Here is a 26,344-nt window from a genome sequence, read left to right on the forward strand (position 1 = left end):
CTATTGAGGTTGGCTGTAGAGGGTTTGTTGCCACATCTACAACCAAGTTGCTTAAGGTAATGGGAGTGAGAGGACAAGCCTTCCAGCAAGCTGCCAAAGCAATATCAGGAGCGGCGGAACGGAGCAGTAACTGGATATGGATGAAAAGGAAGGACTGCAACTGGGCTGCAAGATGACCATGGGGGTAAAAGCAGAGGGGGGCAAATCTGGGACGCCAGATGTTGCCGTTGAGCCCTCTGGAGGTGTCGTGGGCCTTTCAACGAAACACCAAAGAAGGAGGGTGCCCACCTGAAGACCCCTGTGAAGCGTTTACCCTCTAGCCCTAACCCCTCACCAAGTGCTGATTAGTTAAGGGATTGTACTAACTAGTCCTATAAGCTCAACTGAAAAGCTGGAGAAATCCAGTGACTGCTGTGAAAGTGCAGCTGACAACAAGGGAAAGACCATGTGACGGCTTGGAAAGACAGCTGACAGGAAGGAAAGACTCCACGGGGCTGTCATGGACTAGCTATCCATGATAGCAGGCTCCGTCACTTGTTAAGTGTACAAAGGCCACCCTTCATTGCTACGGAAAATCCAAAAAGGAAAATACCCCCTGAGTCTGCGAGAGCGGGGGCGGAAGAAGACTCTTCGGATGGAATTTCGGTAACTGACCATGGAATGAACAAGACGACGAACCAAAAAATCAGCTCACAAGTACAATCAGCAGAAGGACTAAATCTTCAAGTATGTAGCTGTGGCTGGTCCAAGGTAACATCCATCAGAGGCCTAAGAATACATCAAGGGCGGATGAAGTGCTTGGAAAATGTGAGGCCGGGACCTCGCATTGACCAACATCTTTTGAGAGACAGGTCAAGTCAGGCGAGTGAAGCTCAGCGGCAGGATTCAACCCATAGTCCAATGAGCATCAATATCCCAGTGGCTGAATATGCCGCAAGCACAACATCAAAGAACTTTGAACCAAGCCACGTGCAACCAGCATTGGAGAAGAACATTCAAGGCCACAGACCCCAGGTTAAGTGGCCGAAGTCCAACAGCAAAAAAGAGTGGGAAACAATTGATGCAGACCTAATCAAGATTCTTGAAGGAACCAGTGGAATAGTGGAGAAGCAACTAGAGAAAATGGGCGATCTAATATACTGCTACGGAGCCGAAAGATATGGAACAAAAGAGACAGGAAAGAAGGATAGGAGATCAATAACCCCTCCGATGTCCAGAAGGCAAAAAGAGATCCAGCTCCTAGTGAGAGAAAGAAGGGAGCTGAGGAAGCGCTGGAAGAAAGAATCACCAGAAGAGAGAGTGGGCATCGATTTCCTGCAAGCAGACCTGAAGGAGCGCCTGGGAAAACTGCGGAGAGCAGAGAATCTTAGAACTCGACGCAGAAGGAAGGAAAAGGCGAGAACAGCTTTTTACAGTGATCCCTTCAGATTTGTGAAAGGGCTTTTCACAAAAGAGAAGAGTGGGTCACTGATGGTGCACAAGCAAGAACTAGAAGATCACCTGAAAACAGCTTACACAGACAACCAAAGGTTGGAACAGCGTGAAATACCATCAGACATGCCACCCATGCCTCAACCGAGATACCAACTCGACGACAGTCCCCCTAGATGGGGTGAGGTTGTGGAAGCAGTGAAGAAAGCAAGGGCAGCTTCAGCTCCAGGGCCAAATGGAGTTCCATACCGGCTGTATAAAAACTCTCCGAATGTCTTGCGGTTGCTGTGGAAACAAATGAAGGTGATGTGGACAAAGCAGACCATCCCAAAGGCATGGCGAAGAGCAGGAGGAGTGCTAATTCCCAAGGAGAAGGATGCCTCAAACATCGGTCAGTTCCGGCAGATTAACCTCCTAAATGTGGAAGGGAAAGTCTTCTTTAGCATTGTCGCTAAAAGACTGACGAAGTACCTGAAGGAAAACAACATGATAGACACATCGGTGCAGAAAGCCGGTATACCTGGGTTCTCAGGATGCTTAGAACACATAAGCATGATATGGCACCAGATACAATCAGCCAGAAAGGAAGGAAGAGACCTGCACGTCCTGTTCTTAGACCTTGCCAACGCCTTTGGATCTATCCCCCATTCTCTTATCTGGGCAGCCTTTGACTTCTTCCACATCCCAAATACCATCACAAACATGGTGAGGAACTACTTCCAAGATCTGCAATTCTGTATTCAAACAACAGAATACACAACATCGTGGCAATCCTTGGAAGTGGGAATAATGGCTGGATGTACCATCTCCCCACTTGCTTTCACCATGGCGATGGAGGTAATCATTCGAGCCTCCAAGTGGGTGGTGGGAGGAGAACGTCTGCAATCTGGACATCGCCTACCCCCCATTCGTGCATACATGGATGATTTGACCACGTTGACCTCAACCGTCGCATGTACAAAACAATTACTGGGAAAACTTCAGGACAACATTGACTGGGCACGGATGAGGTTTAAACCCAGTAAATCCCGGAGTTTATCCATAAGCAAGGGAAAACTGGTTGACCAGAGGTTTCACATCAAGGAAACACCCATTCCGCTGGTATCAGAACTGCCTGTGAAGAGCCTTGGGCGCTGGTATAACGCCAGCCTCAAGGACTCTGACCAGGCTGACCAGCTGAGGAAAGAAACCATCAAAGGCCTGGCCAGCATAGACAAAACCTTGCTTCCTGGGAGATTAAAATTGTGGTGCCTGCAGTTTGGATTACTGCCCCGCCTGATGTGGCCCCTGACGGTATATGAGGTCCCCATGACCAAAGTTGAGAAGCTTGAGAGGACAGTCAGTTCATATATCAAGAAGTGGCTTGGCCTCCCACGCTGCCTCAGCAACATCAACTTATTTGGACATGGTGCCCTGGATTTGCCCATCTCTAGCCTCACAGAGGAGTTTAAATGCACCAAAGTGAGGCTAAACATGACCCTGACTGACTCCCAAGATGAACGGATTCAATTGGCTGCTCCCAGACTGGCAACTGGGAAAAAATGGACTCCATCTGAGGCCATAGAACAAGCAAAATCCGCTCTCAGGCATGGAGACATTGTAGGCCAGGTACAGCATGGAAGAGGTGGGATTGGCCTTGGGACAAGCCGACCCACTTGGCACAAAGCAACACCAACCGAGAAAAGAAAGCTGGTCGTAGCAGAGGTGCGGCACCAAGAGGAGGCAAACAGACGCACAAAGGCAGTTTCACAGGCCAAACAGGGCCAGTGGACTAGCTGGGAAGGACTGGGTCAAAGAAAGATCAGCTGGAGGGATCTCTGGGAAATGGAAGGGAGCCAAATCAGCTTTATCGTCAGGGCCACCTATGACGTTCTTCCCACACCTACAAACCTCAGACAATGGTTTGGTGAAGATCCCTCTTGTGTGCTCTGTCAAACCCCTGCAACTCTGAAGCACATCCTCACTGGCTGTAAAACCAGCTTAGCTCAGGGCCGCTATACCTGGAGACACAACCAGGTATTAAGACAACTGGCCATCTTTCTGGAAGGAAGGAGAACCAGCACTAACGCCCTCCCTCCGTCAGTGCCTGGACGCATATCCTCCACACCATTTGTAAAAGCAGGACAACTCCCAGTAAAACCTGCAGCGAAAATGGAACCAACCCTCCTAGGCAGTGCCCGGGACTGGAGAATGCAGGTTGACTTGGACCAGAGACTTGTCTTCCCACCTGAGATTGTCACAACTAGTCTCAGGCCAGATCTGGTCTTATGGTCAACTGCACAGAAGTCTGTTTTCATTGTGGAGCTAACTGTACCCTGGGAAGGGGCAGTTGGTGAAGCATATGAGCGGAAACGACTGAAGTACTCTGACTTAAAAGCAGACGCCGAACAACGTGGATGGCGTGCCCAGGTGCTTCCTATTGAGGTTGGCTGTAGAGGGTTTGTTGCCACATCTACAACCAAGTTGCTTAAGGTAATGGGAGTGAGAGGACAAGCCTTCCAGCAAGCTGCCAAAGCAATATCAGGAGCGGCGGAACGGAGCAGTAACTGGATATGGATGAAAAGGAAGGACTGCAACTGGGCTGCAAGATGACCATGGGGGTAAAAGCAGAGGGGGGCAAATCTGGGACGCCAGATGTTGCCGTTGAGCCCTCTGGAGGTGTCGTGGGCCTTTCAACGAAACACCAAAGAAGGAGGGTGCCCACCTGAAGACCCCTGTGAAGCGTTTACCCTCTAGCCCTAACCCCTCACCAAGTGCTGATTAGTTAAGGGATTGTACTAACTAGTCCTATAAGCTCAACTGTATGTGGATAGTATCTGGATACAGTGTGACTACATTCTGTTTACACTTTTCACTGAAGTGCATGACTCGTGGAGCTATAAATTTACCATATAAAAAGCATACCAACACATACATTATTTAGTTTTCTCATGAAAATTGTCCTACTGCTTGAGAATCTAAACAGTTTAGAGAAACACTGGTGGTTCTACAATTCTGTGGAACAATAAATAGTTCTCAAACTCCTCCCATAACAGCTCTAACAGAAAATAAAAGAAACAAACTACTGATCTACCAGTAAACACACCAGTCATCACCAGTTACCAGTTATCTACTGTTTACATTTGTTTTAAAAGTGAACACGATCTGTCTCTGACCACCTATAAAGAGTGTTGGAAGTAACGGCGTTGAAATTAACTAACGCCGTTACTTTTTTTCAGTAACGAGTAATCTAACTAATTACTCTGACTGTAACTATAACGCCGTTACCATTTCCGACACCCCGTTACTGCACGTTACTTTAGCCGCTCAATTAACTTTTTTTTTTTTTTTTTAACTTTGCTTTGCCCTGGTTAACCCCTCCTCTTTCCGGTGAACTTGAGCTTCTGGCCGCTGTGCCTGTAGGTTTACGTGGTTTGGCGTGGTGAAGTGAGGCACACTTGTGACGATTTGCGTGCTCTAATTAATTCAGTGATTGCCGTGGACAGTGTTGTGGCAGTTCACATCTTTTCTGAACTAGTTCAAGTTCAGTTCATACATGCTCAAAGTGAACAGTTCACGTTCAAAGTTCACAATTTTAATTCTGAACTAGTTCAAAGTTCAGTTCATTTTACTTATTTCGTGAGATATTCAAATAAATACTTTTTTTCACACTACAAGCTAGAAATCACTATATGTTCTTTGAAACTGCTCATTGTAGACATTTGCTCATGACACTGCAATTGTGGGTTTCTTCAGAGGCGGTTCTTTAATAAGGAAAACCTAGGCATTTGCCTAGGGCCTCGACCAAATCTGTCCTCCATAGGGGCCCCCAAATCTGACCATCCCAGCTACAGTAAATACACCAAAAATGTTAATTTGTTACTTATGTAAAGTAAAGAAAAAACATATTTCTATTAAAAAAACAACAGAAATATCAGTAGAATACCGAATTAATGTCTAAATACTAATTGTCCAAACACACGTACCCCCCTCCGCTGCTTGCATTGAACTAGTCCATAATATGATGACGTAGCAACGTGCCACACGATGTGACTTCAAACCAAAACAGCGGGAACTGTACGCGACTAGAGTGACAGCTGTCACAGTGAAAATGAAGCGAGTTATGAAAGTGGTTCTGCTAAATGAAAGAAACGGGCAGAGAGCAAAAGAATCGCAGATGCACTGCCAAAATTCACCTCCTTTTTTACACCTCCTGGACCGATCAGTGTTTTTTGGGGCCGATTCCGATCGCTGATACCGATATTGGGCCGGGGCCAAATGCCACACAGGTGCCAGACAAACCTGGTACAGATTCCCCTATGTAAAACCTTTATTTCCTACACAAATTAACTGAAAACTGTAAAAAAACTCTTCAGACTGGCTCAGCTGAGCCTGTAGCCCATGGCTGGGCTGTAGCTCTGACTGAGTGAAGACAGCAGGGCTTGTGCTGCTGCTGCAGCTCCGACTAGTGGTTGGATGAGGAACTGCAGCTTCCTGTAAGCGAGCAGTTTCACCGGTTTCATCCACACACAGTTTAACCCTAAACTCCTGAATCAGATCGGCTAAAATCAGAAGAATATCTGCCGATCGCCGATACCGTATTTTGGCTGGAAATCGGCCGATACCGATACACTGCCGATCGATCGTTCCATCTCTAATTATTTGGTTTATGTGTGTATTTCAAGAATGAGGGCCCCTTGTTTATATTTTGCCTAGGGCCCCAAAATGGCTAGATCCGCCCCTGGGTTTCTTACCAGGTGACGAAAATGTTCATAAGGAGAATCGGTGTCTGTCTCCGTGCCATTACTTCCACTAGCCTTTTTTTAATTGCAGTGCTTTCTCTCACACTTCTCTCTCTCTCTCTCTCTCTCTCTCTCTCTCTCTCTCTCTCTCTGTATCTCTCTCTCGCCCTCGCGCTCCGCGCTCTCCGCGTCGTTGCTCTTCTCTCTCTCTCTCTTTCTCTCTCTCTTTCTTTCTCTCGTTCCTTTTAGCTGCTCCGGTGTTATATTAATACCATTTTAACAGTCATTAGATTGTTGTTTTTGTCCATTGTTTTGTTTTTTTTTATATATACATATTTCCTTTGAGTGTGGTTTGGTTTTTTTAATTTCATCCCCAGAGCGTATTTAAGTTTTTTTCCGTTTTTTTTTTTCAGTATTACAAGTTTTTGAAATTTTCTTTGGTTGTGTGTAGAATTTCGTTTTTTTTTTTTTAATTCGTTAGATTATATTTTTGTCAACATTTTGGGTTTATTTTCGTTTGTTATTTTTCTAATAATAATAGTAAATACATAGTTGATTTTCTTTTTTTTTTTACCGCGAATAACAAAAGTAACGCTATAGTTACATTTACTGGTAACTAGTACTTTTATAGTGGAGTAACTCCGTTAGTAACTCAGTTACTTTTTGGAGAAGTAACTAGTAACTATAACTAATTACTTTTTTTGGTGGGTGTATTATAGCAATAAGCATCACAAAACAACTTACGTAGGGTGTAAGATAGGGCCCATTTACTTACTCTGTCTAGTTAGGCCACAGGAGTTTAGCTCCACCCATTTTTAAAAATACTCCATGCGCCACTCAGTAATGGTTACCCAACGACCAACACAAACTTATAAGAATTGTCTGTAATTGCTCATCTTAAACTGCACTCTGATCAGTTACAGGCTAGTTAGTTGCCATACATGTCGCAAAGGCTGAAATGTCACAAAAAACTATTCATAAACAATATCAACTGGAATGCCCAAAAATATGAAACATGAACTATTATTTTGCCTTTGACTTTGGCCATATCTCATGGAAGATAATACAAAATAATGCCACAGTGACCTGAAGGATATGTGTGTGTGGTGACTTGTTTGTTCACATGGACAATTCTAGCCAGACGCTGCTGGTCACAATTCAAGAAATATTAAATGCCAACGCAGCTTCAGAAATGGAATGTCCCATTTATTTGGCACCCTCTACCAGGCCACACTCAGACTCTAATAATTCATGTTGCTTTGCCACGAGTAATCTTGACCAATACTCAACCTTACTAGCAAGATAACACCTCACAACTTACACAGGTGTGGATGTTCAAAAACCGTACCCTAAAGAACACAACTCGATCAATTTTCATACTGCTGTCCCATGTCTTTTGGCACTTCAGTGTGTTGTTTAGTTCTTTCATGTAGGCTCCCAGTGTGTTTTGCAGATGGAAGCAAAAGAAGCAGACTGACCTGGAGGCAAGTAATTGCAGTATCCGCTGGAGTTCACCAGTACGTTGGTCTTAAAGGTGGAGTCAAACTCATCATCAGCACTATGAGAGAAGAAGGAATATATATGATTATATATATATGAATCATAAGAATATTTTCTTAAAGAAAAAACAGATAACCTGTTAAGAAGCCTAGTTCTAAATTAACTAAACAACGGCTTTCTGTATATATGTGACTTTTCTATGAAACACTGTGTTATTTTAAAACATGAAAACATATTCATCAAATTATGTCTGTTCTATCGTTGTCAAACAAAAACCTTCACTGAAATGTTCTTTTTTGACCTGACAAAATGTGAAACTTTGTAGTTGTTCTTTATATACATCAAAATTTTACGATGAAAGGACCAAGGCATGTGTAAGTCTTCACCCTCTGAGTGTTGGGGACACTACTAGCACTTATTCACCAAAAAACTCTGATTCTTGGACCAGTTCTGTTTGGGCTTATGAGAAATGTGGTGCTTTTCAGCAAACCAGCCTGCATTTCCACCGGTTTTGGTAGAACCGAGAATCGTAAAAGAGTCACATCATATGTCATCAGCAGAGGGCGTTACACAGTGGTGGTGCTCCTGTACAAACAGACACACCCACAGATGTCGTCACGGTTTGCGCTGAAGAACCTAGTGTTCTTCGGTTCCCGCTGCAAACAAACGCTCTTGGTTCCAGAATCTACTTTTGTTGGTGGAAATGTGGCAAACCATTTAAAATTTTGATTTGTGAACCAGAACTGTGCCTGTTCCAAGTCAGTAAAGGGAGGATTCTTATGAAGAGGGATTGGGTAACTGGACTTTTACTAAATCAGAACAGGTCAAACCAACTATAGGTGTGAAATGCCCTTAATAACCGCTTAAAGCCTGTTTGTAAGCTCCCACTTCCTCACTCCCATAAAGACACTGCTTTTTTAAATTAACATCATTTCATTAGGCCCCAAAATTAAACCCATTTCATTTACATACCTTGTGAACCGAGGAAATTGCTATAGAAGAACGCTTCGCTATTTTCTTATAGCCTTCTCATACTTTGTGCATTAATGATGACTGTGAACACGCCACAGTTCTAACAAGCTAATTAAGGTCTGTAACTATGGCAGAAATAGTCCGAGAGCTGCATGACCCTCATAGATACTTACAGCTATTGCTTTATTGAATTTATTGACCATGCTGAAAATGAGACTTTAAACTCTGAATCCACTCATCACTCTGAAGATTCAGGGATTCCCGTTTATCAGAGCCTCCAGCACAAGACACATTTTTCACCAAAACGAAATACAGAAAAAAAGTCAAGCTCCAGGGCAAGTCAATTCATCGACTGTCCAAACAACCATGCGTCTCGCTATAACAGTTTATCTTTTGGCCACAGGCGAAATTTGTGGCCCATTGATCCAAAGCTGTTCATCTGTTTAGCTTTGCAGTTTGCATTAGCGCTGAGACACTGCAGTCCACACACAGCTACATCTCTCTTTTCAGCATTCCGTCCGCTCAGAAATCGAAGGCCCTGTGGTTCATTAGTGATGCTACAACTAAACAGGTTTTTTGTAAATGTAGAGCCTCCGTCAGTTACCTTTGCAGGAGAAACGTTAGCACTTATCATGGGATATACTGTAACTGTGAGAAAATAGAGAGTGTTCGACAATTCTGTGTTGTGGGTGCAATTCTGTGAAATTCTGCTAAACTGGTGAACATATGGGGACAGGTCTTGGACAGGGATTATGCAGAGTCACTAGATTTTTCTTTCTGTGGAAAATCACCATTTTAAAATGTGCACTAGGTTTAATCCATGTCGGAAAAACTGCCCAGTCTCATACCAACTGAAAAGTTATCCTTAAATAATGTGGGTGTATATTGGTCCCTGGTGATGTGCTTGGGAATAAATTGTTACCTGTTATAGAGCAGGATGTCAGGTGTCCAGATTTGGTCAGTGGTGAATCTAAGATTCTTCACTCCTGGGTATTCCGATTGGTTCCACTGCAAATAGTGGTCATACCACCGCTGCAAGCAAAGACAGCTGTGTCAGTTATGCTATAAATAGACTGAAAAACGTACAAAGGTACAAAAGCTGCTTGTCGAAAGGTGAGAATACTGCAAATAGGATTCTGCATGCAGTCCTTAACATTTGCATTAAAAATATGACTGACTCAATGCCAGAAATCACCTCACAAACCTATGAAATATGTCTTTGAGTAGCATAATAAAAAATATTTGCATTAAAATGACCAAAAACAAGCTGCACATGAGGAAATGCATTGCTACACACGCCCCAGCGTGTCCATGTGTGTGTGTGTAAGGAGCAGGGGTAAATAGGCGCTGAGTGCATCCGCACAGCTAAGATAGGTATGGACAGGTGACTGTTGTCAGGGTTTTGACTGTTGTCAGGGTTTAAATCGGTCAGAGGCACAGTTGTATTTTCCGCTGCCAAATAAGGTTTTATAACCTTTGATCTTATCTACTCCACTGAGCATATAGGAGCACTTTTTATTTTTATAATTACAGATTGTATTCTGTAGGGGGTTGGGATTTTCTTTATGTCAGTGATCGTTCCAAAAACCCTGCATTACATGGGCTGCAGAGTGGCACAACTTCTAAGAGTTGGCTCCTGGTAATGTCATAGCCAACAGTGGTCAACACAGAGTCACACATACCATAACTGGTCTTGCTCTCTACAGGTGGGTAAAATAATCATCCCTCCCGCCCATCACTTAGCAGGATGCTAGCCAGTGTGAGCTGTCAAGTGATACTCAGACATGCCAACCTTGAAAGAATCCACTGATGATAACGATAATAAATGATATTTTGCATTATTCAAAAATGTGTTTGTAAAAGTCATATATTGTACTAGCATGCGCTCCTTAAAGGATAATAACTGGTTACTCAATATATTAATGGAGATGATATACAGCCCTGGAAAAAATTAAGAGACCACTTCAGTTTCTGAATCAGTTTCTTTGATATTGCTATTTTTAGGTACATGTTTGAGTAAAATGAACATTGTTTTTTTATTCTATAAACTACAGACAATATTTTTCACAAATTCTAAATACAAATATTGTCATTTAGAGCATTCATTTGCAGAAGATGAGAAATGGACATAAAAAAAAGATGCATAGCTTTTAGATCGCAGATAATGCAAAGAAAACATGTTCGTATTTATTTCTTGATTATATTCCAGAGGTTTTCAATTTGGTGAAACCAAAGGAACTCATCATTTTTAAGTGGTCTCTTATTTAGGATTTTATTTATTTTTTTGTAAACCACCTGACCTACCAGGTTTTCTTAAGTTTTTACTAATGATGATTGAAATATAAATAAAAGAATCAGTGTTAGATTGGCAAAATTAAATTATAATTGTATTAGTAGTTTCAATCACTTAAAAAGGAATAGTAGACAGTGGTGAGAGAAGGATCGAGAGCTTCAGCACAGTGAGGGTGTGTTGACAGTTTGGAGGAAAATAAAGAGTGAATAAAAGTAGCTGATGGCTCAAAAGGTAGCTTGCTACAGCATGATAGCACTAGCGACAACAAACACACTCACAACAGATACCCTTAGGGTGACATGACGAAATGCAGGATCAAACAATATGCGTACTTTAGAACATGAAATCATACAAGTGTACTAGGAGGTAGAAATGCGTGCCTGTCATGTGAAATAGGTACATGTTGGCGGGCCTGGATACTGCATTAGCGCAGTGTTTGTTAATGCTGGTCCTGGAGGCACCCTGCCCTGCATACCTGATTCAGCTAATCAGCTCATTAACAAGTCTTTTCAAAAGGGCAAAGTGTGTGTTAAATAAAGAAAACCACTAAAATTTGCCAAGACAAGGGTTGAGAAACACTGCATTAGTTACAGTTTAAGGATGTGGCAGCCCTTTTTTTTTGACTTGTTGGAAGCCTGTGCAAAACTGTGAAAAACACAATCATCCACGTCAAACTCTGTTCCCTTCACTGGGCCCAACTAACCCCTTATATCCACATACACCCTGTAACTGCCTCCTCACACAAATCGAACAAGCAGGGCAGTTTACTGCTTATGCAGACTTAAGGTTATTGAACAAATCTGTTCTATTGACAATGATGTTTATAAGACAATAACATTTATGATCTGTTAAGACTGCAGAGGATCATTCTGAACAACACAAATATAAAACAAAATCAATGGTTTGATAGTTGTTACAACTTGCTGTAACAGGCAGTTAGGCACACATACTAAAACAAATAGGATAAGTATCCTTCCAATATTCCTTTACTCTACTCTGACACAGTTATGAGGCTGAGAGAAACTCCATTCATTTACAGCTATATTGATTCTGGATGTTACTGAATGAACGGTTCCTTTAATAAAACAGACAGATGTGTATTTTTAGGACATGTCAGTGTGTTTTTGCTATTGTAATGATAGCGTAAACTACTCATTTTGTTTAAATACCCATGATCATTGACGCAATTGTTAAACCTATTAGCAAACATCATTAATGAACTTACAAAAGCAATATGACAGTGCCTATATTTTCTGTTGACATACAATAATTGTATTTTCTATTCTGTTTACTGTTGATGTAAAATTTTGCATAGCTGCCAACTGACACACGTCATGGGTTTGTGCACTGCAAGCATGGTGTACTCATATTGAGCAAGCAACTGTGTTGACAATTTACTGCCAAGATAGCAATGAACATCTGACTGCTGACATCTACCTACGTCTCAAATGAGTGTAGAGAGTGTGAGAGATAGCAATACGCCAAAAAATTACCTGAACACACCTCATTTCGAGACCACCACACCCATCAACGTAGATGTATTCACAAACACCGTTGCTATTTAAATGACACAGACGGAAAGCGTGAAAATTGACTGTCGATAGGGCCAACTATGTCATGGGTTTGATTGCAAAACAAACAAAATGGAAACAAGATTTGTCTGGAAAAATGTCAAAGCACACAAACTGAAAAAAATACTGAAAAAAAGGATATGAATGGATGTGAATGGTAGCAGCGTCAATATAATGTGCTGTTCATGTTCAAAGGATAGCTGTTTGTGCTTGTTTCACAGAAAAACTCTAATTATTATTATTACTAAATTATTCAATTATTTTTTTATCATTTATTTAGAATAAACACAGTATTACAAATATAGAGGAATGTCAACCTTCACTCAAATAACATTTTGTACATTTTATACAGTTTTCTTTGATGTGGAGGTCTTTTTCTGCCGTTTCTGCACTGCCTCCTGGTTATGTTTAATAACCAGACAAGATGTTTCACTTATTCATTTAGCTGTTTTCAAAAACATAATTAAGCTATGTAAGCGTGTCCAGAGTTTCCTGTCCACCATATCATATCAAGATAAACACCCCCTTAAAAAAACAACAATTACATCACAACCTTCACTCTAATTTATTTTTCAAAGGACTGAAGACACTTGCTGCATGTTCAACCATTAATAATATGAATTTCACTTAATATTTATCGTATTGTCTCCATACTTAGCTATGATAAAGCTTAAGCTGTAAACGGTGTAGTCAATGTTTATGCTTACCATGTTGAGCCAAATGTTGGTGGTGAGGACCTGATTCTTTTCATCCTGGAAAAAAGAGAGAGTAAGATTTTTAATATTAGCCACACCTTATATATTAGCAAGAACACATGGTATAACCCAACATCATTCTGCTAATGTGTGTTATTTTATAGACACAAAATAACTGAAAGCAATGCCAGTCAGGCAGACAATTTCACACAGAGCAGGAAATCAATGGGCATAACCATGCACAGCATCTGAGAGTCAGAAAAGAAAACAGTCCAAGCCCAGAAAAAAAAAACACTTCAGTCAAATTGGAGCAATTTTCAGAAAAACCAAGCACAATACGCTGAAAGCACTCGAGGTGAATGTCACAGACAGTACAACAAAGGACGAAAAGAAAGACAGGAAGAGAAGACCACTAAGGCCTACACAAGAGAACATTCAGAGATCTTGGGGGGGGGGGGGGGGGGAATTCGAGAATAAATAGTACAACAAAGAAGCAATCTTCTGGGACTTAGACTTAGCAAAGCCACAGACCTCAAAACAACATATATAAGAACAATAAGGTGCCTTTAAAATACTTTAATTTTCCCCCAAAAATGTCAGTGTGCTTTTAAATTAGTTGTGGAATATATTGCTAAATAAAGTAAAAATAAAAAAGGGGAAAATTCCAAGAAAGGGAGGCAATGTACTGGTTAAATTCTATAATTGTCATTGTCAATATAATGCCACTGATGTAATGATGCTATAACAATAAAATAATGCATTTTACACATTACTTTACAAAAAAAACCTATGGACTATTTAGAGAGAGGAATTGGAATAAAAAAAAACATTAAATATCCTAAATTAACAGACAATAAATAAAATACAATCTTTAAAATATTTTTAATTGCTGTGTGAAGACCACTCTACTCTGCTCTAAGACTGGACACTGTTTTTACTTGTTCTTATGTTAAGATACAAAATAACATTATTTCATAAAGTGTAAAAAAAAAAATCTTACAGAAGTCTTACAAACGGACTATCTTTACTTTTTAATTGTGCAAAAAGCCTTCTGAGTATTCTGAGATTCTCTAACAATCTTATTCTTATTCTATTCTCTCATTTTTATTTTTGGAAATCCTCCACCATCTCAAGATATTGGGATTTTGGCTGCTTCTACTTTAGGCGCACATCAAACAGCTGAACTTTGGTCCGCCAAAAATTGTGGGTCTCGAACCACTTCCAAGCAAACTGTTCAGTTCATTGCATTTTTATGATGGCCAGACCCATACGAGGGAATTTAACTCCACAGCATGATTTTCTCAGTGCAGGTCAGCACTGCACTGCCCACAGAATCTGCCAACTTTTATCATTTTCTTGGAGTGAGATTCAGGTTGGTCCAGCCCCAAGTGGGCTGAGTATGAGGGTGGTAGTTTTAGCATCTATCTGCTATGCAGTTGACTGACTAAGCATTGAATGGGTGAGGCTCCAAAAGCTGCCAGTGCTGGTTTAGAGTGTGTTTAATCAGTGTAATCTGGAGCGGCAGCTGCAGTTCAATTCATCCTTGAGTTGTTTGGAGGGGAACTGGGGGTCATTTAAAATGTGTGAGAATCTAATGCCAGCGTGGTGTAAGAGTGTGAGATTAGAGCTGATTGCATGAGTTGGAAGCTCCTCTCATATCTTTCTTGCAGCACCAGCTGATGATAGATAGTAACTAGAGACATCAACAATAAAATACTGAAACATGTTTTTAAAACATTGCGTGTCCGACTGGTCACCAAAACTCCAGCTAAACCTTTCCAAGACTGAACTTCTGGTTATACCAGCGAAACTATCTATCCAACACAACTTCTCTATAACCATCGACTCTTGACTCTCACTCTCCCTGACAAAGGTTGCTAGGAACCTGGGTGTTCTGGTTGATGACCAGCTCTCCTTCACGCACCATGTGGCCTCAGTTGCTTAATCCTGCCACTTTGCGCTTTACAACATCAGAAAAATTTGACCGTTTCTGACGCAACAGGCCACCCAACTCCTGGTACAAGCAGTCGTCATCTCACGCCTCGACTACTGCAAAGCCCTGCTAACTGGCCTCCCGGCCTGTGTAGTAAAACCACTCCAGATGATCCAGAATGCAGCAGCACGTCTCGTCTTCAACCAACCAAAACGGGCACATGTCACCCCGCTGCTCATTGAGCTCCACTGGCTACCAGTTGATGCTCGCATCAAATTCAAAGCTCTTACAATCGCCTACAAGGTGATGACAGAACAGCTCCTTCCTACCTGCATTCACTCCTGAAGGCTTACGCTACCTCCCGCCCGCTGCGCTCCTCCAATGAACATCGCCTCGCTTTACCAAACACAATCCACACAAAGCAATCCAGACTGTTCTCATACAGAGTTCCCCAATGGTGGAACAAACTACCTTCCACTACCAGATCAGGAGAATCTCTCGCTATCTTTAAGAGACTCCTGAAGACAGAGCTCTTCAAAGAGCACATACTCTCCTAACACCTCTAACTAACTACCTTCCACTACCAGATCAGGAGAATCTCTCACTATCTTTAATAAACTCCTGAAGACAGAGCTCTTCAAAGAGCACTTACTCTCCTAACACCTCTAACAAACTATCCTATTATTTCCCTTGACCTCCTTAAGGCCCTGTCTAAACATGTTTTTTACCTTTAAACTTCTATTACTCTATGTACTTCACCATTGTAAGTCGCTTTGGACAAAAGCGTCTGCCAAATGTAATGTAATGTCCTGTCCAGGCTAAAAGCAGCCCAACAGGATACCAGAGCCTCCCTTCAACTGAGCTCTTCAATAATCTTATCCTTTAACTGTAATATTGTAATCACTTCACTATGTCATCAAATTCAGACATGCAGTACCTGTAAAAAGTTTGGACAAACTTCCTTATTCAATGTTTTTACTCATAAGGAATCCTGTAGTAAACGTAAAAGTGTTAAACAAACCAAAATGCTCTTAACTTGCTGTTAACTTGTGAATTCTGATGCTGGTAACTCTGATGAACTTATCACTTATTCTTGTTCTTCCTTTCCTGGGGGCAGTCCTAATGAGTGCCAATTTCATCATAATGTTTTTAATGGTCTTTGCGATTGCACTTAAAGATACTTACAAAGTTCTTGAAATTTTTTGGTTTGTTTTTTTTTTTTTCTTGTTTTTTCTTGTTGAGTAGTTCTTGCCATTATATGGATTAGAGCATTACTCAAACAGGGCTAAATGAAAGCCATTTAGGGTGACTACCTCATAAAGCTGAGAAAATAAAAAAAGACTGAGAAAATGCCAAGATGTTCAAAGCTGTCATCTTTTTGTATACTGTATGTAAAGGATACAATAAAATCGAGCATTGATTATACGCTAATAAGTTAAAACATAATAACTTAAAAAAAACTGTCATATCCAGCCAAATTTCTGACCAGTCAGAGAACACGATGAACACCCATGTGCCCGTCTGGTACACTTTAGCTGTTGCAGTATTGAGTAACTCTATACTGAACAGCAGGCAAATGCAGTAGGCGAGAACACGTAGCGTGCGAATACGCAGTTCTTGTTAGTGTGCAACAATACGCAAAAGTTTCCCTGGATGACGAACTGCATGAGGAAAACTTTTGCTCTACGCAAATACAGCACACTATGGTCCCATATTATATCCCATAATGCCACTTGAGTTGTGGAGCCGCATGAGGCTGAGGGACATAAATAAACGTTGGTGACAATATTGGGGTGAGCAGTGTCAACAACAAACATTTTAATTTATCTTTTAGCTTGTAAAATCCGGCTGTAAATGAGCAATTTATTACTTTTGGCCACTAATGAGGATTAAGAATTGTGGTAACTTAGAAGGCAGTATGAGTCAGTAGCACACAGCTGCAATGATGTCTGTCTGTCTGTCTGTCTGTCTGTCTGTTGTCAGCAGTGCTTACAAGTTATGACAATATTTATTTGAAAACTGTTCAGTCTCAACAAACTATATTTTCATGCTAACATCAGCTTACTAAGTTATATATATGTATAATAAATCCATGTTTCTTTTACATATCCATTAAAGGCGTTACATTCATTATTAACGTGTGCTTTTGGGTTTGTGGGTCACAAACACTAGAAACCCTATCCTTCTCCTTAGGTAAACCTTACCTCTTTGCATGGGGTGTACTTCAGTACCATAGATCAAATGTCTTTTTAAAAAGGAAAAGGAAGATGCAGTTTAGCAAAATAATGCTACTAAAATATACCCCAGAACCTTCAGAAACAACAGCTGTAGTCTGCATCCACTTTAATTTCCCTTTATTTAGTTTAATCTCGCACTTCATACATGTATTTTTCTAAAACATAGCTTTCCATTCATACACGTGTGGCACTAAACATCCGTGGCGGCAAGCGGCTGTTAAAAAGGTGTGTGTTGGTGGAGCATATAAAACTCAACAGAGCAGCAGGTTGTAATAATAACAAGTAAATCGACTTGAGGAAATGTAAATGGTTTAGTGAACTTGTGTGGTTCCACACTTTTCTTTAAAGACTGGTGTTTTGACCGTTTGTGCTACCCTTAGTTCCCCGATGGTTCTGGCAACATCATCCTGCCTAAAGTGCGGAAAAAGATGAGGAATAATACAACCCATCCATTTTCGAAATGCTGCTCCAAAACGGAAATAGGTTTACCCATCACCTCACCCGGAATTTAACCCCTCCTCTTTGCATGAAAAAGGCTAATTGTATAACCAAAGCTTGAATGACATTCAATTGTTTTAATTATAGTCAAGAACTGGGAAAGAAATTAAAGCAGGAGGACAGAAAGGATTTGCTCAAATAAACTAATTTTTATAAAGTATTCTCAATCATTACTCAAGTAGAAGTTTAAAAACATATAGTATAGTGTAGTATAGTATAGTATAGTATAGTATATAGTATAGTAGAAGTTGAAGTATTAACTTAAGCTATTTACTAAAGTAAAAGTATAAAAACAATGGTTTTAAAACTACTTAAATATGTACTACTTAAAGTAATGTAAGGGGGAAAGAATGTCATTAGAGCCACAGAAGCCACAGGAGCCTATAGTGCACTTTTAGTGTACTACAAGATTGTTAAATAGCTTTAAAGATTATGTATCATTGTCCTCATATGTCCAAATGTTTGTGGACACCCCTTCTAATTTAAGTGCTCAAATGAACAAACAGCTTTTCTAGTCCTTGTACAGAAGTATTACCAATAGAATATGACCCTCTTATGAAGATAACCATGGACCTATATGCACAATACCCTATGCCATGCATGAGTCGGAATATAAAGGGTATGAACCCCAGCATTGAGCTGTGCAGCAGTGGAACTGTGTTCTCTGGAATGATGTTGTGCCACTAAATATTTTTGGAATGATTTAGGGAATGCAATCAAAACCTCACAGCAATGTTCCAAAATCTAGTAAAAAGCCTTACCCAGACAGTAGAGACTTTTACTCCAACAAAATCAGGATTCAAAATGTTAATATATTGATTTTGGAAGAAACAATCAATAAGCAAGTGTCCCAATACTTTTGTCCGTATAGTGTCAGATGGTTTCTGTGCTAACAGTGCCAGTAAAAGACAGTTGTAGTATGGCCTTTATAAAAATGTGCACAAAAACTGTGTATCACAGAATCTGCAATATCTTGTGCTTATCTACCAGCTGCAGATTATATCTCCACTATTACTTACTTTACTATAACACTGCACTGTAAAAAATGATTTTTTGACTTTGTAAATACAACAAGGACAATTAAAGTAATTTCTACATGAAAACATCAATTCTGAGAATTACTCAAAAATGTAATGTATAATTCAGTGTAATACTTGGAGTTTCTGCGTAATTGTGTGTCTTCCCATTTAGTTAAATACATTCAGTAAATTTAACTGTAGTAACTGTAGTAAAAATTACTGAAATGTTGTCATCATTACATTAACTAAAGAAATTCAAGTAAAATGTTGCCAAAAGAACGCTCGTGTGACGTCAGACGTTAGACACGCCCCAACTTAATGCGGGGCGCTAGAGTGTGGCTCTGGGATAACAGGTACTGCCTGTCAGATGATTGCTGAACGCGTCTTTCTTCATCCTTTTATCCAGGTGGGAAATAAGTAAATGTTGAAGTGTATAATGTGATATGGGTATAAGAGTGTTGATATGGGTATAAGTGTGTTGTGTGTAATATGAGCCGCCCCGGTATCGTGTTAGCGTTAGCTACCGCGGCTAATTAACTCGGCGCCTGGCCACCGCTATTGTTTGCTAATTTCTCCGGATAGCATTTAGCTAACCCCCCAGCTTTATGACAAAGTGCCCTAGTCTATTCTCCCGCTAGCATTAGCTACCTCCTCTCAGTTACCATGAGGCTAGCCATGTTTACTGTGTATTATATGACTCCCGTTAGCATTTGCTAACTCCTCAGTTACCACGAGGCTAGCCGAGCTTACTGTGTAGTCTATGGCCCTCACTAGCATTAACTGCTTGCCTCAGTTACCACGAGGCTAGCCGAGCTTACTGTGTAGTCTATGGCCCTCATTAGAATTAGCTACTTGGCTCAGTTACCACGAGGCTAGCCGAGCTAGTATATGGCCCTCACTAGCATTAGCTACTTGGCTCAGTTACCACGAGGCTAGCCGAGCTTACTGTGTAGTATATGGCCCTCACTAGCATTAACTGCTTGCCTCAGTTACCACGAGGCTAGCCGAGCTTACTGTGTAGTATATGGCCCTCACTAGCATTAACTGCTTGCCTCAGTTACCACGAGGCTAGCCGAGCTTACTGTGTAGTATATGGCCCTCACTAGCATTAACTGCTTGCCTCAGTTACCACGAGGCTAGCCGAGCTTACTGTGTAGTCTATGGCCCTCACTAGAATTAGCTACTTGGCTCAGTTACCACGAGGCTAGCCGAGCTTACTGTGTAGTATATGGCCCTCACTAGCATTAGCTACTTGCCTCAGTAACTATGCCCTTGGCCAGCGCACACACGAGCAGATTCTTTGACATAAATTGACCCAAAAAATGATTCTGAATCTCTGGTCTGAAGAAAGCAGTGTTCCTCATATGTGGTTGAATATTGTCTCGTGAGATGTTTGAGTTCATTTTATATCATTCTGTGATCAATTGTTTCTGGATTACTTCTCTTAATTGTATAGAGCAAGAGCTAAGCTAAATTGGGATAGAAGATAAAACTAAGACAGGTCAAGTGGACATTTGTTAAGCAGTTAACCAGTTAAGCAGTACTCTTACAAAATGCCCATAATTTTTCTGTGTGTTTTGTGTTTAAAAATAAAATTATATTTTGTGGATATTGTGTGTCTTCATTTTTCAGGGAGGTGTTTTAAGCAGTGCCCATTATTAACAAAATACTTGGAGTTTTTAGTGTAATATGTGTACTAGTTTTTTACCAGAAATTTTAATCAAAATGTAACTAAGTAAAAAAATACTTGCTTTCAGTGGTAAATATTACTTTGGTATTACTAATAAAAACTGTAAGGAGATGCAAGTAAATTTTACTTAAAAAATGCTATGTTAAATTTACTTAGTATTTCTGTGTGTAAAACGTGTACAAGGTTTTTACTAGTAATTTTTAATCAAAATATAACTAAGTAAAAAATACTTGCTTTCAGTAGTAAATTTTACTTTGGTATTACTAATAAAAACTGTAAGGAGATGCAAGTAAATTTTACTTAAAAAAATGCTATGTTAAATTTACTTAGTATTTCTGTGTGTAAAACGTGTACAAGGTTTTTTTAAGTAAATCCTACTCCACATTTTTTTCAGTGTGGATACACAGAGCACATTATTAATAACATGATGTGATGGAACATAACATGATTCTGGTAAAATCTGATTTTAAAAAAATGATCGCAATTTATATATCTCATAAAAATAAAGTTATTTTCATATGTCATTTTTGTCCAATATCGTACACAGTGTTGGGAGTAACGGCGTTAAAATAAACGGCGTTACTAACGCCGTTACTTTTTTCAGTAACGAGTAATCTAACTAATTACTCTGACTGTAACTATAACGCCGTTACCATTTTCGACACTCCGTTACTGCACGTTACTTTAGCAGCTGAATGAACTTTTTTTAACTTTGCGCATACAGACAAAGAGCCCTATCATACACCCCGCACAAGCCGTGTAGCGTGGCGCTTTGCCACCCTTCAACAGTCTATTTTTAGGCCTTGCACGCGTCCTTAAAATAGCGTTGGACTTTGGAATATATTAACACCGATGGGCGTGGTGGTCTGGAAATGATGTGTGTTGAGGTAAATTTCTGGCGTGTTTTTATCTTGGTGGCGGAAAAAAGCTTAGCGCGATTGCTCACCCTGCGCTCCAAAATACTCCATACCATCACATCTTTACCACATAAAAATAAACCACACCCAGAGCCTTCAGCAATCAACTATGAAAAAATATATATACTTAAAAATCTGCACTGTATCTATAAATTATTATTAGTTATATTTATTTCTGTCAGTTATAAGGATTTATATTTATGTTTAGTACACAGACTAAATAACTGTAACTAGGCATTCTGCTGTTTAAAAATTTCAACAGATGCTTATTCTCACTCAAATGCTGGAGTTTTGAAATGGAAAATTAAAAGAGAAAATTACTTTGACTGAACATAAATTTATTTTAGTTAACTATTTAACTGAATTTCACTTTTATATCTGAAAAACAAAGCACATTGTCAATCTGGCGCGTGGTGCTGCCCGTCAATTATATAAAACTTAAAACATTTGAAATACACAGAAATATAACGCTATATGTTAGCATTCGTTTCTTATCACCAGGGCAAATTTATTAAAATATTAAATATATTAATTCATGAATTAAAATCTCGTCCAGCGCTCTGAAATGTCAGGCACGCAAAGTGGTGCTTGGCGCAGCGGCGCGGCATTGCGCGCAGAATAACCTCTGTCTTCTAAAAAAAGTTTTTATAAATAAGATCTGACAAGTATACTAAAATTAATGTTATTAAACTTACTAAAGCCAACAAATGTACTGTTAATTAATAAAGAGAAATCAGGCAAAATGCGCTGCGCCTCTCTCTCTCTCTCTCTCTCTCTCTCTCTCTCTTTCTCTCTCTCTCTCTTTCGCAGCGCGGAGCTGAATTCAGCGCGAGGCTATAAATAATTTACAACTCAGTTCAGTTAAATAAAAATAAGTAAGGACCTGTAAGTTAATCAAATATTGTCAAATATAAAGGATAGGTTGAGGTTTTGGTGAGCTGTTTTCATGATTTGAAACTGAAACTAACCGAAACTTTTATTATTCTGCGCAAAAAGCCTGTGATTGTTTTAAATGAGTTTTTTAATGGATTTAAATGAGTTTTTTTTAACGGATTGTTGTTTTTGTCCATTCTTTTGTTTTGTTTATATATACATTTATTTCTTTGAGTGTGGTTTGGTTTGTTTAATTTTTATCCCCAGACGTGTATTTGTTTTTTCCGTTTTTTTTCAGTATTACATGTCTTAGTAATTTTCTTTGGTCCTGTGGAGTTTTTCGTTTCTTATTTTTTTTTATTCGTTAGACTATATTTTTGTCAACATTTTGGGTTTATTTTTGTTTGTTATTTTTCTAATAATAATAGTAATTACATCATTTATTTTCTTTATTTATTCTTTATTTATTTATTTTTACAGGGCGAAGTAACGCAATAGTTACTTTTACTGGTAACTAGTTACTTTTATAGTGGAGTAACTCCGTTTGTAACTCAGTTACTTTTTTGGAGAAGTAACTAGTAACTATAACTAATTACTTTTTCAAAGTAACGTGCCCAACACTGATCGTACAGCCCTAGTAAAGACGATTGTTCCTCTGTCAAATGGGAAGCACTTCCCCTTTGGAAAACACTGAGGTACAATTAATAGAAAAAAGCAAGAAATAAAGGAAGGGTTGGTGATTTATCTTTGGTCTTTAATTACATTTTAATTTAAAAGCAGGGATATTTCATTATACTTAAATAAGGTCATATTAAGAGAAAGAAATCTTTCCCCATTTGCTGTAGCTCTTGTATCAGCACCATTTGCAGCACCACGGTTGATCAGGTAACCAGCAAAGCTGTTGTAGCCAGAAAAAAAAAACAGAAAACCTTCTAGACCATTCTGTTTAAAGAATGAATATATTTGACTTTGCAGGAATAGTCCCAGAGGAACACTTATGCTATTCATTCAAATATATTGCCTTCTCCCCTACTGTTAAATACTAAATACTAAATACAACGGCTTTACATTTAAATGAAAAAAAAGGACTGCTGCTTTAAGTTAAATGATTACACTGCCCATTTTCTCACTTATTTATAGCTTCTCTGTTCTTTGTCCACTTTTGCTTGTTACATAAAGAGGTCAGAAGACTTACCACATCCATGATCTGCACCAAGCTGAGAGACAGAACGACCGTGAGGGGCTGAGAGTCATTGGCCACGGGCCGTTCCATAGGGTTATAGTCTTTCAGCAGGTTTTTCAACAGAGCCCTCTGGTGAGGGCCCTGCACCGACACTGAGAGAGAGACAGACAGACAGACAGACAGACAGACAGACAGAGGAAGAGAGGGAGAGAGCGAGAGAGAGATAGAGAAAAAGAGAGAGGGAGAGAGAGAGAGAGAGAGAAAGAAAGAAAGAGAGAAAGAGAGAGGGAGAGAGAGAGAGAGAGAGAGTTGTGTTTAGTTGGCATGCATCTGAACAGATGGTATTCCGTCATTTAAATATCAGTTTATTGCACATCACACCTCACAACTATAAACATCCAAACTACTGCAGTGGGACCTAAAGGGGACCCTGACAGTAAAGACACATAAGCTCCAATAATGTAAATTCCCAACGCAGTATATAATATTATGTATAAATCTCGACACTTCATCATTAATATTAGACATCAAAGCAGGCACATTTTAATGAGCCATCGAAACAACTAAATATCTAATTTTTGTCAAATATATAATTTAGACTTTGCAGATTTGGATAGAGTGGGATGATTTGGAACAACTTGCACCAAGACTCAAATAAATGATTTTGCTTTTTCGTCATCTTAATAATACATTAATTAATATTTTACAGGTACACATTATACTCTATTTAAAATCTGATCTCTTTAGCTGTGTCATGATGGCCATTTGTTCAGGTCCTGAAGATGTTGTATGATGTTTTGCAGGATGGTTTGTGTTTGTGAGTGGGTGATGTTGTGCTGAAGGCTGTTATCAAGATGCTTTTGCTCTATTTGGCAGAACTGAAAGTGAAGAAGTGGCTCAATGCAGCATGAAGAGCATAAACTACAGGACAACAGGATGTGATGTGTTCATAACCTCTACCCATAAAAGGCATATGAAACTGGATAGTAGACAGTATTTTTACTCAAGAGTAAACTATGAAGAAAAAAATGGAATTATTTAGTGAACAAACATGTTAAATAAACCAGAATATGGTTCAGATTTTAGATTCTACAAAGTAGCATCTCTTGCTTAGATGACAGCTTTGAACATCTTGGCTGGATTTTCTCAGTCAGCTTTATAAGGTATAGTCACCTGCAATGGCTTTCAGTTAACAGCTGTGCTGAACTTATCAAGCGCTAATTATAAACATTTCTTGTCCTCTTAATGTTTGTTTGAGAAGAGGTAGAGGTAGAGTTGCTAAACAGAGAATAACCCTATTTGAGTAATGTTCTAATCCATGTTATTGCAATAACTTGTAACACTGGATTCCCACTAACTTATCTTCAGTGCAGGAATTAGAAGCTCCGGCCCTGGAGGCTGCGTGGTGTGTAGCTAGTTAGCCGTTAGCACTCAGGACACATACACAGGAGGGGGCTACACAAGGGCTTATTTACACCACACCATACACACCACAGACCATACAAAGCCAGGTCACACGGCTGATACTCATTCTATTTGTACTGGAAAAACACTTTGTATCATGTACATCTACACCCTGGGTGCACTTTTTTGACATTTTACTGTATATACTGTTCATTTGCACCACTGGACACTTGTCACTTTACTGTACATCCTATACATTTGCACTCCTGGACACTACACTACGCACCTAACTTAAATGCAATACATGCACAGATTTATGTTTAGTTTTTGTCATATCTGCTGATACCTTTTATCTCCTATACTTAATTTAATTTATTCTGTTACTGCACTACCTCATATCTATGACTGATTACTTCCACACTTTGTATAGTTTTTGTATTTATATATTTATGTATATATTTTTAAATCTCTTTTTAGGATTTTATAGTCAAGAATCTTATTTTTCTTACTTTGCTCTTTTATTATACTACCGCTATTGTTTGTTTCTGCTGTGTTGTGTAACTGCTACTGGCTGCTAAATTTCCCTCGGGATCAATAAAGTATCTACAGTTGTGGTCAAAAGTTTACATACACTTGTAAAAAAACATAATGTTATGGCTGTCTTGAGTTTTCAATAAGTTCTACAACTCTTATTTTTCTGTGATAGAGTGATCGGAACACATACATGTTTGTCACAAAAAACAGTCATAAAATTTGGTTCTTTCATAAATTTATTATGGGTCTGCTGAAAATGTCACCAAATCTGCTGGGTCAAAAATATACATACAGCAACAAAATTTGTCAATTTTGGTGATGTAGCGAGTTGTGTCAATCAAATTAGCTTCATGTCATGGCCTCTTCACTTCTTGTAAGTGATTCTGATTGACTACAGCTGTTGACTTCTCATGAGCCCATTTAAATAGGGCTCATTTGACCCAGTGATTAGACTCAGCTACAAAAGCTACAATGGGAAAGTCAAAGGAACTCAGTGTGGATCTGAAAAAGCGAATTATTGACTTGAACAAGTCAGGGAAGTCACTTGGAGCCATTTCAAAGCAGCTACAGGTCCCAAGAGCAACTGTGCAGACAATTATACGCAAGTATAAAGTGCATGGAACAGTTGTGTCACTGCCACGATCAGGAAGAAAACGCAAGCTATCACATGCTGCCGAGAGGAGATTGGTCAGGATGGTCAAGAGTCAACCAAGAATCACCAAGAAGCAGGTCTGCAAGGATTTGGAAGCTGATGGAACACAGGTGTCAGTCTCCACAGTCAAGCGTGTTTTACATCGCCATGGACTGAGAGGCTGCCGTGCAAGAAAGAAGCCCTTGCTCCAGAAAAGGCACCTTAAGACTCGGCTGAAGTTT

The 26,344-nt window shown here is 39.7% G+C and overlaps 1 protein-coding gene across 1 annotated transcript in view; it reads right to left on the reverse strand.

Moving 5' to 3' along the window:
• The window catches only part of chrna11 (cholinergic receptor, nicotinic, alpha 11), a 118,380-nt gene that overhangs the window by 81,912 nt on the left and 10,124 nt on the right, over positions 1-26,344 (reverse strand). Inside the window, exons 2-5 of the mRNA XM_022683022.2 lie at positions 23,546-23,685; positions 13,196-13,240; positions 9,547-9,656; positions 7,631-7,710 (exon numbers count right to left, since the gene is read on the reverse strand). Coding sequence (XP_022538743.2) covers positions 7,631-7,710; positions 9,547-9,656; positions 13,196-13,240; positions 23,546-23,685 — 375 coding nt within the window. The remainder of the gene's footprint in view (positions 1-7,630; positions 7,711-9,546; positions 9,657-13,195; positions 13,241-23,545; positions 23,686-26,344) is intronic.

Source organism: Astyanax mexicanus, chromosome 3 (genome assembly GCF_023375975.1).
Source record: "Astyanax mexicanus isolate ESR-SI-001 chromosome 3, AstMex3_surface, whole genome shotgun sequence".
Taxonomy (NCBI): domain Eukaryota; kingdom Metazoa; phylum Chordata; class Actinopteri; order Characiformes; family Acestrorhamphidae; genus Astyanax; species Astyanax mexicanus.